The 14625-nt window shown below is 42.0% G+C and overlaps 1 protein-coding gene across 1 annotated transcript in view; it reads left to right on the plus strand.

Annotated features, from left to right (window-relative positions):
* The window catches only part of SH3PXD2A (SH3 and PX domains 2A), a gene marked incomplete in the record, with an annotated part of 374021 nt that overhangs the window by 308931 nt on the left and 50465 nt on the right, over window positions 1–14625 (plus strand). The window contains 1 exon segment of the mRNA XM_034775874.1: window positions 9320–9433. Within this exon segment, the coding sequence (XP_034631765.1) occupies window positions 9320–9433 (114 nt within the window).

The raw sequence follows: 14625 nt of genomic DNA on the forward strand, positions 1-14625 counted from the left end.
TAAGTTGAATAATTTATTCTAGGGCTAGACACCACCTCTGCACAGTGACTCGTGGTCCAGTCTCTGCTCCTAAATTACTGCAGTCAGCTCCTCGTTTTAAAAGTGCTCTTGCACCAAACACCATTTTAAAAAATGGAGATCCGTCTGCTTAAGAATTGGGTTGATTGGGCAAAATCCTAAGGAGAAAGTGTCACTTTAAAAACATTGCTTTATATGTTGTATTAGTTTTAATGCTGATGAAAGATGCTGGATCGACAGTCCCCTTATTAGCAGACTTTAGCTAGCAGAGATCATGGAAATTTCCATCAATGTACAAAGATTAGATTACTAAGAAGTGGGTGTGAGAGTGGATTTAATGCTGCTGAACTCTCTCTACTTCCCATTTCTGATGCTCCATGACTTCCACACCCTCTGTTGTTCCTGCATATTCTCTGAAGGGTTTGCCCTGAGAGTTTAGGCTAGATCTGTGTGCCAAACCCATGAATCTTAATCTGTTCCCTTCTACGTCTCTCCTTTTTCTGAAGTTCTATAACAGTTCTCTAACACATCTCTTCCTTAAAAGAAAGTATCTGAAATAACTATATGCATCTTGGAATTATCATTAGCCCGAAAACACTCTTAAGATTGGTCAAGTCATTCTCAGCCTTGAATGAAACACTGCATCTTTGAAGGAAAATGTCTGAGTCAGAAGAGAAGGCCTGCATGCCAGGTTTTGAAGAGTCCTGATTGCCTCTAATAAGAAATAACTCAAGAACAGTTGATCCTGTATAACATGGTCTAGGTCAGCAGAACCTATTGTAAAGGGAGCAGTTTCCTAAATGCAAGTTATGTGTCAAATGTTCTAGTTTGCTGCGCTAACACATACCTTGTTCCCAAAACTTCTGGGTTTTGTTTTATAATGTAGCATTGACTAGAAGAATACATGCAACTCGCTCCTGTAGGTGAGATTCGTGCTTCTTTTTAAAATAAGTTGGCCAGCCCCCTTTGGGGTATAATTATTATTTACTGTGTCAAATTCTAGAAACATATACCACTCTCTCAAAGAGAGAATATTAGTGAGTGAATTTTAGTGAGTGTCAAAATTGTCTGCGAAATCCTTTACCAGGTCAGACACCTGGTCTGCATAGAGGCTTCCCATGTACCGAACGCAGCATGCTATAGCTAACTGAGCAAGGGAACCTGCTTTAAGGGTTGACCCATTCTGATATACAAAGACACCTTGAAGGCCAACCTCAAAATGTGCTAGACATTGAAACCTGGGAACACGTTGCACTGGACAGACCCAGATGGAGAAGTCTGTGCCATGAGGCTGCATCCACTTTTGAGGAGTGGCATGTAAGGTCTTTTTTTTGTAGGAGAAGAGAGCACATCCTAAGGCTAACACCTCAAGCCCTCCCCGTAACTACTATACTTGTAACTGCATCTGCAAATACAGGAGTGAACTCACTTCCAATGTGAGAAGCCATAAAAACAAACAAACCCAGAATTTAAGTCCATACTAACTGAACATTCATCCGCCGAAGAGACGGGAGAATCCATCAGCACAGTGGGCCTTAAACTTGCCAATTTTTTTTTTTTTAATTCAGTGGGTGAGACCTGTAGTATCCAAAGGGGAGATGGTGTTGGAAATGGATTGGGTCTTTAAATCCTCCCATCCAAAGGTCGGGGTGGAGATAGGGATTTTCCAGGCTATTTTTTTTCTTATAGGTTTTTTTAATGTTTTACATGTTAATGTTATGTAAAAAGTAAACTTTTTTTCCCCTTTAATTCTATTTTGTTTTGTTTTATGACCTATTTCCTTATTTTTTCTTTCTCTTCCCCCCTTTTTAAAACTTGTGGAATGGCCATGTTGTATCAGACTATTAGCCCATCTAGCCCGTTGTCTGTCTGACAGTGGTTAGTGCCAGGTGCTTCATAGGAAATGAACACAACAGTGCAATTTCAAGTGATACATCCCCTGTCATCCTCCTCCCAGCTTCTGGCAATCAGAGGTGTAGGAACACCCAGTGTACGGGGTTGCGTCCCTGACCATCATGGCTAATAGCTCCATCAATGGCTATACTCCATGAACTATCTAATTCTCTTTTTAACCCACTTATTCTTTTGGCTTTCACAACATCCCCTGGCAATGAGTTCCACAGGTTGACTAAGTTGTGGGAAGAAGTACTTCCTTGTGTTTGTTTTTAAACCTGCTGCCTATTAATTTCATCAGGTGACCCCTCGTTCTTGCGTTATATGAAGGGGTAAGAGTGGGAACATAGATCCTCCTAATATTGATGGTAAACAAATTTTTGGAGACACTGAATTTTCATGCGTTGCCATCCTAACACATGTGAGTTGGTAGCCATGAATGAATGACTGAGGTAATAGATTGTGGAGCTTTTATCCCTAAGTAACCAATGCAGATCCAGCCCACGTTCCTGACCTATTAGGTGGCTAGATGAAATGAGTTGTCTGTCTGTCTGGTTCCATTTTCTAATCATTCCACAAGACCCACCATCACCGTTATCGATCAGGGTCACCCTAGTAGGCAGACTCAGCACAGGCCAAAGGGTTGAATGGGCATGGGGACAAAATCCCCTACCTACTGCAAGAAGTAAGCAGTCCTGGGTCAGGACTGAGGCATGCTGTTACGAGCAGTGTGCGGGGGAAGCCAGCATTGCTGCTGATTCTGTCCTTGGTTTGTGAATGCATGTCGGATTCCAGCCACTACCTTTTGTGAACAAAACTATTAAAATTAATTTAAAAGGAAGTATTGGATCACACCTCAGAGTTATGCCATCTTTGGCATTAAATTCTGATTCGCGTCTGAGATTAGGATGAGCCTGTAAGGGTTAATCCAAGTCACAATGCACTGTGTAATTTTTGCAGATGGTGTGAGCGCAAGAGCTAGCCTCGTACTGTCTTGGCAGCGCACAGAGATAACTTAGCATAATTCTCTGCAGATGTTCCTGTAGAATGGCTTTAATAATGAATTGTGAAGTCAGGCTAAACTCCTGAACAGAGGAAGGAAAAAAAACACAAAAGAAATGCATCACTTGATTCTGCTTTAGAAAAATAAGTCTCTTAGCACAGTTCCTGTAACAGGCAGGGTAGGGGGGAAGCATATCAGTTTGCACCATGGTAGCCCAGACTTTGCTCAGTTGAGGGCCATCTTGGCTACTTGCCCATAGCCTGCAAGCCCATGTAATTTGCACAAAATGGAGCAAATGGCAGCTGTCCTAATCTCTCTGAGGGGTCTCTGGCCTGTGAAACTACAGTGCTAGCATCCAGTGCTCTGTTATCTAAATGGAATGTTGCCTTCTTGAACCTGTGGTCTCCATCTGTGGATTGCATTGTGAAACTAGTCTGCGTTTTGCCTACCTTCTGGTTAAGCGTCTGTCGGCCGTTACGTTAGAGGGGAATTTGCAACATACAGGGGTTATAGCTTGGACTTGCCAGCATCAGGCCGGCTCTCCGTTTGTGAGCAATGAAGTGCCTCCCCAACGGAAGTGGAAGTTGGAGAAGTGGCCGCAGGCTTGCTCGTGCTCTATACTTGCAGAGGTTGCCTCCCTTTTCAACCAGGGTGGTGGTGTAGAGCAGAGGGGCAAAGGCAAGGTGGCTAATGGGAATGAGCATAGGGAAGTGAAGACTGTCACATCTGAGATGGAAGCAAAACTCCGAGTCTAATGTGCTCAAGTCCAGGGGGGACCAGATAATCTCAGTCCCAGAATCCTGGAAGAATTGGCATGTGAAATTGCAAGTCCAGTAGCAAGGATTTTTAATAAATCGGTCAAATCTAGGGTGGTACCACATGACTGGAGAATAGCATAAACATGGTGCCTGTGTTCTTAGTATGGCTGATGTAGGGCAACAACTATAATTTTACATTCGGATGGTTAAGCCAGATAATTGTGTTGCCTCCTTTCTGTTTGTGAATTGGGCATTGAATCTATGTTCCATGCTCTGTTCTGAGTGACCGCAGTCGCACACTGGAGCGTCCTTCATTTTCCATTTGTGCAGCAGGTATCCGCATCTGCCATGATTTGCACGGATGCGGCTCAGGGTTGCCCATGAGCTTGGCGGGAGATCAAAGCCAGGGATCTTCTGTGTCAGGTCTTTCACGTTTATTTGTGACTCCTGTGAACTCCATTCAGCTTTCCAAACTTCATCAGGGTTGAAGTTGCATTGGCAAAGGTTAAACGCGTGGGTCCAGAAGAGTTTGTGACTTCAAGCTGTGGTGAGGGATGTTATTAAAGTCCTGGTGGCTGGGGAGAGATGTTAGTTTTCCACGATCCACTAGAATTCCCAAAGGGTTGCGGCATCACAGTGAATAGATGGGGGGACAATGTGTGGCAGCCAGTGAGGTTGACTATTTAAGGAAGGGAGGGGGAATCAACCTTGGCACCTCAAGACCCATTAATCTGACCTCAATAATAGGTCAGGCTTTAGAACAAACGTTGACAGTAAGAATAATTAAAGAAAATGAGATAAAATGCAGCATGTGCTTACTAAAGGCAGATGTCAGACTAATCGGATATCTGTCTTCGATAAGCAAACTGATTCCCTAGACAAGGGAAATATGCTAGATCTTCTTTATTTGGACCTCAGTAAAGTATTAGGAAATTATTAATTAAACAAGCGAATATGGGGATTAGTACAAGAATTGTAAGGTAGGTAAGGAACTGGCTAAAAGGGAGATCACAGTGGGCTATGCTGAAAGGAGAACTGTTGGGCTAGAGGGTGGTTACTAGTGGAGTTCCTCAAGGTTCAGCCTTGGAACCGGATCTTATTTCATATTTGCATTAGTGACCTTGGCATAAAAGGTAGGAGTGTTCTAATGAAACTTGCTGATAAGACAAATTTATGAAGTACTGTCCACACTGAGGAGGATCAGAATATCCTACAGGAAGAATTGGATAACCTTTTGAGGACTGGAGTAATAGAAATGAGGTGTGTGTGTGTGTGTGTGTGTGTTTTTATATATATATATATATATATATATATATATATATATATATATATATATATATATATATATAAAAAATAAAAAAAACTGGAAGGGACCTTGAAAGATCATTGAGTCCAGTCCCCTGCCTTCACAGCAGGACCAGCTACTGTCCCTAACAGATTTTGCCCCAGATCCCTAAATTGGACCCTCAAGGATTGAACTCCACAACCTTGGGTTTAGCAGGCCAATGCTCAAACCACTGAACTATCCCTCCCCCCAAGTGAATGAGGGAGATGAAATTTAATAGTATGAAGTGTAAGGTCATGCACTTAGAGACTAACAACAACAATTTCTGTTATAAGCTGGGGGTTTCAATTGGAAATGGCAGAGGAGAATGACCTGAGGGTATAGTAGATCACAGGATGACTGAGCTACCAATGTGATGCAACTTGGGTGAGGGTGGAGGTGCAAATGCAATCCTAGGAGGTATCAAGAGAGGTATTTCCAGTAGAGATAGGGAAGTATTAATGCCATTGTACAAGGCACTGGTGAGACCTCATCTGGAGTAGTGTGTACAATTCTGGTCACCCAAATTCAAGAAAGATTAATTCAGACTGGAGAAGGGGCAGAGAAGGGCTATTAGGATGATCAGCGAAATGAAAAGCCTGTCCTATGAGAGACTTAACAACTTGACCTGTTTAGCTTAGTAAAACAAACTGAGAGGGAATAGGATTTCTCTCAATAAATATCAGGGAGCAGAAAAGCTATTTACGTTTGAAGGACAGTGTTAGCACAAGAACAAATAGGGATAAAATGGCCATAAATAAATTTAGACTGGAAATTAGAAGAAGGTTTCTAACCATCAGAGGAGTGAGGTTCTGGAACAGCTCCCAACAGGAGTAATGGAGGTAAGAAACCCAACAGGCTTTAAGATGGGACTTGATGTAAATGTATTAACAGGATAATATGATGGTGTTGCCTTACTAATTTTTAATGCAAATCTCCATTTGAGACTTAAAAATCAAACCATATTTGAAGAAAAATGAATCCGTAGTGTTGGAACTGAGTGGGCGGGGAGGAGGGGAGAGAAGTTATGATGTTGTAACTAGCCAATTCCATAAATGTTGAATCAAATCTATTTCAGGTTTCACGGAGGCCTTCCAGGGATTGTGGGTGATGCTTAGCAGTGCAGGTGCTTCATGACAGCTTTTCATCCGAAAGCTCCTCTTGGGGGCACTAACAGTAGCATGGGTCTAGGTCAAGGAACTTACAAGCTGTGCTAGGAGGCAGTGGAGCCTGGAAGCAACTTAAGCCAATCTGGCGGGGAGGAGGAGAAATAACCAGCGCTTTAAGAAATGTAATATAAAATACGCTTTCATTAAATCCGTATTCAGGGTGAGAGCACACACTCAAAAGTTAAGACTTTCTATTATAATTTTTAAGTTGGCCACGTTGGACATGCAAAGTTTTATAATCTAGTCCTTTGCACAATTATTTTCTTAATCTGTTTTGGAGGAAGGGTTTATATAAACTCTTCCAGTCTAATTAGTATCAGCTGATTGTTAGCTTCTGGCATACTAATTGTGTGTGTGTGTTACATTTCATATGCTACCCTTGTTAATACGCTACTGCTAATAAAAAAAAAACCAAACAAATAAACAAAAAAACCAACCAAACAACAAAAGTCTGTTTTTGAAATTACTTGGCTCTGTTAACTTCTCTATATCCACTGCCATGGGTGAGCACCATGTCAGGGAAAATCTACCTCCTGCTGGGAAGAGAGAACTAAATTTAAACTCAGACCATGAATGCTGTGAAGTAAAGTTTCCAAATCTGTTGGGCCAGAAAATGGAAATCCATGTCTGAGGTCTGAGTGGTGTTACATCGCAGCTGTGGAATGGCTGGCCAGTGGATATGGTTTCCTGGGGTGCATGGTGTATTCAGTCCTATAGAATAGAAACGAGTGGGTTTAATACCTGTATATCCTTCTGGTGAAATCTTCCATTGTAGCTGGACCTGGAGCCAGCACTGGGGGGTTTTAACACCCACGTTGAAAATGTGCTTCAGTTAAGAGAAGGAACTGAAGTCCTAGATGAGCTGGCTTGTGGCAATAGGCTCTGTAGCCTCTTTCATAAGTAGGGCCCTGCCAAATTCACGGCCTTGAAAAATGTGTCGCAGACCATGAAATCTGGTCTCTTGTGTGCTTTGCTATATACAGATTTCACGGGGGAGACCAGTGTTTCTCAAATGGGGGGGCACAAAAGGGTGAGGCAGGGGGTTGCAAGGTTATTTGGGGGGTGCGGGGGAGAGGGTGTTGCAGGATTGCCACCTTACTTCTGCACTACCGTCAGAGCTGGGCGGCTGGAGAGCGGCGGCTGCTGACTGAAGGCCCAGCTCTGCAGGCAGCAGTGCAGAAGTAAGAGTGGCAATACCATAGCGGGCCATCCTTACTTCTGCGCTGCTGCTGACAGCGGCTCTGCCTTCAGAGCTGGGCTCCCGGCCAGCAGCCACCGCTCTCCAGCTGCCCAGCTCTGAAGGCAGCAGAAGTAAGGGTAGCCATATCGCACCCTCCCCCCCAATACCTTTGTGACCCCTGCACAACTCCTTTTTGGGTCAGGACCCTACAATTACAACACTCTGAAATTTCAGACTTAAATTGCTGAAATCGTGAAATTAATGATTTTTAAAATCCTATGACTGTGAAATTGACCGAAATGGACCATGAATTTGGTACGGTCCTATTCATAAACTCAACCTGTTCCTACAGCACCTCACTGGATGGGCTGTGCACACCTGGAACCTCACTTGTAAGCATTCCATCAGCGGTTCCCACCACTGTTCTGATTGTGAGCTCTGGCAGACAGAGACTGTCCTTCACTATGTGTGTGCTGTGCCCAGCACAATGGGGCATCAATATCCATGGGGGTCTCTAATAGCTACCGTAATGCACATAATTCATTGGTCTGTAAAGTGTTGGGAGGTAGACAGACAGAAGGTAGCTGTGTGTTTTTCCTTCATACCTCTCTGGAGACTGTAGAACTAGGATATCGGAAATACTTTGCACTAACAGTTGTTCTAATACCACAAGCTGCTATAGAATGGTGTATTTATTTATTTAGCCCCCTTTCTTATGAATATCACCATTTTTGTTTGGGTGGCAGCATTGTCTAGTGACTACAGTAGGGCATGAGAAGTTTGTGTTTAGGGTAGCACCCAGAGGCCCCACTTCACTAGGCACTGTAAAAATATTTATGAAAATAGTCACTGCCCAAAAGATCTTACAGTGCAATCAAATACTCAGCAGATGTAAGAAAACAAGAGGCAATAGGGGAGAGAGGGAGGACAAGGATAATAGTGACAGTGACCTAGTTAGAGAGTGAGTGTGTGTGTGTGGTTCAGAGATGTGCATATTTTGTGTTTTTTATTATGGTATAAATAAATGGATGTCTCCAATCTCCAGTGGCGCTCTAACTAGCCATGATTAGCTGGCAATTTTCTGTAGGCAGCATGGTAGAAGTGGGTCTTAAAGGGGTTGGAAGGAAGCTGGAATAAAGGCTTTACAGACTGAAATCACTACCGAATCATTGCATAACTGTTATAAATATATTTAACCTCTCTATTCTTCCATTTCCCCCATCTCCATAGCATAAATTACTCGACAATACCTCCAGGGTGTAGAATTCAATTACTGTTTTGATATCCTAAGGGGAGAGGTGCTCTAGAAACATTATTAATATTTTGTATCCCCTTTTGAAGTGACTTTACAGAAGCCTTGGTGCAAGGATTAAGAAACTGCTGCCTTTGATTTTTATTAGAGACCAGATGGGGGTGAGGTAACATCTTTCACTGAACAGACTTCTGTTGCTGAAAGAGACACGCTTTCAAGCTCCACGGAGCTCCTCTTCTTGATTTTTATTGTTTGGAGGTTGTTGGGGGTTTTTTGCCTTCTGGTGTGAGGGTTTGTGTGGCCCCTGCTGTTTTCTCTTTAAAATGTGTTGACTAGAGCTGTGTCACTAAGACTTGTTTTAAGTGGTTGGATCAAAGAATCTGCTAATGGGATTCTCGTTATTGGAACAGGGACTGTGGTGGGGGCAGATCTAAATTCTGATCTGAGTTCTGCTACTGACTCCCCATGTGGTCATGGCATGGGGGCAATAATGGGCACCTCTGGAAAGCTCTGAGCAATCGTCTGATAGTACAGTAGAAATGCTAAATCGTGCTATTGAGGTCTGCTTCTAAACTGCTGCAGGGCACCTGAATTCGGCACCAGATCACTGACTTGCAGAGCTGTAACTGTTTTTGTTTTGCTGGGATTCTGCTGAGCATCAGAGTTGTTTTTAGGGGGCTATTCCTTCCAATGCTGATGACTTTTCTCTTTCTCTCTTGCAGGTTGGTGGTTTGTGAGCACAGCAGAGGAACAGGGCTGGGTCCCTGCCACATACCTGGAATCCCAAAATGGCACTAGAGATGATTCAGAAATTAACACATCCAAAGCTGGGGAAGGTATGAATTCTTTGGTATCTAGGGGAATCTTTCAATTAGTCCTCTTGATTTCAGAAATCAGACCTCTTTTGAAAACAAGTTACCAAAGACCAACGACTGCAGTGACTGCATGAGTGTGATTCTTAAGCCAGTTCACTGGTCACTTTTGCTGTCTAGTAACTGCAAATTCACTGCCATGGAAGAGATCAGACTTGACTACCAGGCCAGAATTTCTTCCTATTGGGCTAGCTGAGTGCACCAGGGGAGTCAAAAGCAAAGAGTGCCATTTGTTAATGGTAGCAAATGAGACTCAAGGCCTTCAGTCTGAGCTGCCTGTGTCCTTGCATATCTTGGATATCCACCTTCTGCCATTGTGGGAGAAAATTTGCACAGTGAAGAATTTCTATCAAGAACAGTGAGTGTCTTTGTCTGAGGAGAAGAGTCTCCTGAAGACAATTCTAATATTTATTAGAGATGCTCAACAGGAGGAAGAGAGTGAATTCTGCTCCTCACCTTTGATAACTTTTTTTTCTCTCTCCAGAAGTTCAGCACGTCTACGTTTTATATATATATATTTTTAAATTGCCATTAGAATTAGATTTCATTGTTTGTGGCTGTGGGTGGAAAGGTGAATTGCGTTTTAGAACGGTCTCACTCTACTAAAGCCAGAGAGTCACTTGTCATGGTAAGAAGCAGGCTTACATGTATTCTAGCTGCATCATTTTGGCCAGGAATACTTGAATCAAGCTCCTAAAATGGGATAATATGATTACACCTGTGTCCTCCTAATCCATTATGAAAACTTAACCACCTCTTAATGGAATATTCATGCAGTAACTGTGTACAAAGGACACTGTTTTATTATGATTTACTCAATTCTAAAGAATCCATCGCTGTAGTACCTGGGTGTTCTTTATGTAAATGTCCACATACAAATGAAACGGAAGTGTAGCTCTCATTCCTGTCTTTGAACCTCCTACCTGAATATGCTTTGGGGTGACTGCCAATCTATTAGGAACAAACACACACAATAGATTCTTATACTGTGCCCCAAGGGTGATCACTCTGGTTTATCCCAATCTTCCATAGCCCTGTAACAACTTTCCTTGGTCTAAGCAAGCCATATCCCAGGCCATTAAGGGTTCGTAAACAGAGGCTATGACCTTAAATTGGGCGTAAAAGTGGACAGGTAGTCAATGAACCAGACTGGTGTGATGTGTTCCCTTCAGCAGAAATAGCACAATGTTTTAAAAAACAAGAGCTAACTGCTTTCACTGAAATTGTGTTCACACATTTCATGTCTCTCTTCTGAAATCTCCCCGTTTCCTTGTCTCCTAGGCCACATTAGATGTTTTAGACCTCGTAGTTGCTTAAGCCTTTCATACCCTTGATTAATTTCTACATGTCCTTGTTCATCCATATTACCCTGTTTAAATTACTTTTCAGAGTTGTTGCCAGATGGGACATGTAACCCTGAGGCTCAGAACTTTCTTTGAAAGGTTCCTGTATTTCCCCTTTCTGCCCTCACTTCTTTGTATTGCTCTCATCAATTATGCTCAACACACTCTGCCTTCTTCCAGAATTGGATCTGCTGAAATTCGAGACGTTATTCTTTGCCTTTTCGGTCTCACTTCAATTCCCATGACAAATAATATTACGTTATCTCTGCTGTTGCTTTGATGTGCCCCAGTTCTCCTTTTCTCTACATTTTTAATAATTCTTTCCTTTTATGTCATAACCACATAATCAGACTAGTTCTGTTCTTCATTTTCCTCCTATTTCTTATGTATCAAGGCCATTCTTTACCTTGCCTCATAATAGAATGGCTGCATGATGATGATTAGAAGCATAGGGGAAAGTAAAAAGTTTCATATGCTTTAGTTAAGAGACAAATAAGAGGGCATATGCTAGGGGTTTATGAAGTAAGGAATGGTAGAGGAGATAAAGCGGTCTCTTCCTTTTACCCTTTTTCATAATACACAAAAAAGGGGACCGCCAATGAAATTGAGAGGCAACACGTTTAGGGATGATAAAGTAAAAATATAGAAAGGCTAAGGGGCTTGTCCAAGCCAGGAGAGAGCCAGCGTTCCAACTGGAGTTAGAGCAAATGAGTTTGATTCTCAGAGCTTTGTCTTTCTCTCCTGAAATGTAAGAAAAACATTTAAAAAGAGATCAAAGTAAGTCTGTTTATGTAACAGACGATAAACCTGTGGAACTTACAGCCACAGGATATTATTGAAACAAATACTTTAGGAAGCCTTTTCTTAAATGACTAGATGCTTATATTGATGAGTAACATCAGCAGTTACCCTAGCTATAGCAAACAAAATTCAGCACTGGAACCAAACTTCATCAGAGCTCAGGGCTGTTCAGAGCTAGTATTTTTGGTTTGAGCCCACTTCTACTACGGGCCTTCAAGGTCCAGGATATAAAAAGATTGTCATTAAGGGACAGGATTATATCTCCGTTATGTGGAAAGATTTTTATACCTTTCCATGTAGCATCTGCTATGGACCACTGTTGCTGACAGGAATGCTGGATTAGATAGAACAATAGGGAGTTTCTTGTGTTCACTGGCATGTCCGCAGAGCTCTTGTTTGATTTATTCCTTTCTCTGGTAGAGTATCTGAGCAAATCGTATCTGGATAAATGAAAACTGTAACTTGAGTGTTCTTTTCCCCCAAACCTTTAAGTTATCTCTTTCTTGTGTTTCTCTTTCTGATTAATGTTTTCTAACACTGCCCTACTGTTTACTCTTAGATCAGAATTAAAAACTAAACCATCTTGACTATAATCCAACCACCGCTTTACCTCCTGCAGTACTCCAGTATTCCATCCTTTAGCATAATTACAGCCAAATGAAAGCCTTATGCAAGGAAATGTAGATTAGATAGTCTTAACAAATTAAACTGGTGGGGGGAAATGACATTAAGAGCAAGGTGTGAAGACCGCTAGTCTCCTGTCTGGGACCAGAGTTGTAAATTCCTTGTTCAAAAGCCCAAGAGAGTTAAAGTAAGCCTTTTCCTGTAACATAATTTAGTTTTTTGGCCAAAACTTTGTGGCCTATAAACTGCAACACTTTAATAAAATAAAAAAAAAAAAAAAAAAAAAAAGTTCCTTCTCCTATTCAGACTGTTGAGTCCCTCTCTTCCTTCTCACGTAAAACCCTCTGGTTTAGAACTCTTTGATTCCAGCTGAAAGTAACTTGGCTTCTGACAGGGGTGGGGAAAACCTCTGGTTACTCAGAGGAGCCAAAGCACCAGAACTAAGGATTCCAAGAATATGCAATGGCTTGTGTTTCCTGCCACTTCTTCCCTGTGCACTCAAACTCCCACTGAAGCCAACAGGAGTGGTATAAGCACAGCCCCTCTCTGGATAGTTCTGTTCAGGGTGATAATATTGATTATTAGTAGTAATTGTATTACATAGCACCTAGGAACTCTAGTGGTGTATATTCTGCTAGGCACTGTGCAGACACAGAACAAAAAGATGGTCTCTGTCTCAGGCTTATACTTTAAGACCAGAGACAACAGGTGGATACAGACAGAAGGCAGAGTACAGGAAACAATGAGCTAATATTGGTCAACATGACAGGCTGTGTCCTCATCAGACCAGCAGCCTCACTGTTAATTTTTTTTGTTGGTATCATGGAAAAGGAAAGTTTTAAGCAAGATCATGAGGTAACTTTGCAGTAGCTTACAAGGAACTCCTCCCAAGTGTGAGGGGCAGCGTGGGAGAAGTCACGAAGATGCTTGTTTTGAAAACTTAGGTTACTAATTATTTATTCCTTTTTAATATCTCTCTGCTTTCCATGAGCAAATCACTCTTCTCTTCTGTTTTCTGTCATTCTCCCCATTTTGATCCCCTCTACAGCATGGTCATGGAGAACCATGCTCTCAGTTTTGGTTACTGATACAGGATGTCCCCAGACTGACTGAACATAGGCATTACTGGATACTAGGTAAAAATATCAATAATTCCGAAGTCCCATTGAAATTCACTGTCATTGAGGCTCCTAAGTCATTTAAGGCACCTTTTTAAAAATTTGACCCAATGTCAGTAAATCCATGCTGTTGTATTTTGCACTGAATTAGCTGTTTTGAAGCTTAATGTTTGGAAGAAGGAATATAGAATATACCTCACATACCTTCTTTATAGCAGCAATGAATGCCTTTTATTATGCCCAAACTAGTATGGAAGGCTTTATGTGAAAGACAAAGGGTATGCCTTTTGTCTTGCCTTCCCAGTTTAGTGGTTACTATATCAAAATCACAATACATGAGCAAGAGAGTGAACTGAAGGACTGTCTATGTATGTGACCTGGTAAACTGTGTTTTCCGGCATTTCAATCAAGAAGTGTCCTCTGTGCACAGCTATTTTAACAATATCATTTTCACAAGTGTCTTTTTTTTTTTTGTTATAATTTTAAAGCATAAACAATTGTTACTGAGTGTGAAACTAATTCTTAACTCTGTCATGTTCACTTCTTGACCCCTTGAAATTTGAGAGTTAAAGATGATTATTTTAATGGTAGAAAACTGAGACTCTAAAAAATAAATTGATGGGCCTGACCCAAGCAGTGTGGTTCGGGAGCTCAACTTCCCCAAACTATGGGAATGTTCAGATATTTCCATTTCAGTTTAATTTTAACTATCCATTTCTAGTCAATATTTAGGAAAGCTTCCTGGTTTGGTTTGTTGGTTTTTGTTTTTGTTTTTTTTAAACCATATTTTGCCTGGACAAAGTATGTTTAAAAAATCAGTTTATAGTAGAAAACGCATTTTCTCAAAAAAATAAATAAATAATCTTATACTAGTAATAGCATGTTAGTGCTCAGGTACTACAATGAAGAGCATAGTAGGACTTACCGTATATACTCGTTCATAAGCCGAATTTTTTAGTTGTGGTTACCATATTTCCACAAGCAAAAAAGAGGACGGGGGGGGGAGGAGCCCTGCTCTAGCCCTGCCCCGCCCCATCCACTCCCTCCCACTTCCCACCCCCTGATTGCCCCCCTAAGAACTCCCAACCCAACCCCCCGCTCCTTGTCCCCTGACTGCCCCTTCCTGGGACCCCTGCCACTAACTGCCCCATAGGACTCCACCCCCATCTAAGCTGTCCTGCTTCTTGTCCCCTGACTGCCCCCTCCTGAGAACCCTCTATGACCCTACCTGTCCCCTGACTGCCCCGACCCTTATCCACACCCCCACCCC

This window comes from Trachemys scripta, chromosome 7, assembly GCF_013100865.1.
Source record: "Trachemys scripta elegans isolate TJP31775 chromosome 7, CAS_Tse_1.0, whole genome shotgun sequence".
Classification (NCBI taxonomy): Eukaryota; Metazoa; Chordata; order Testudines; family Emydidae; genus Trachemys; species Trachemys scripta.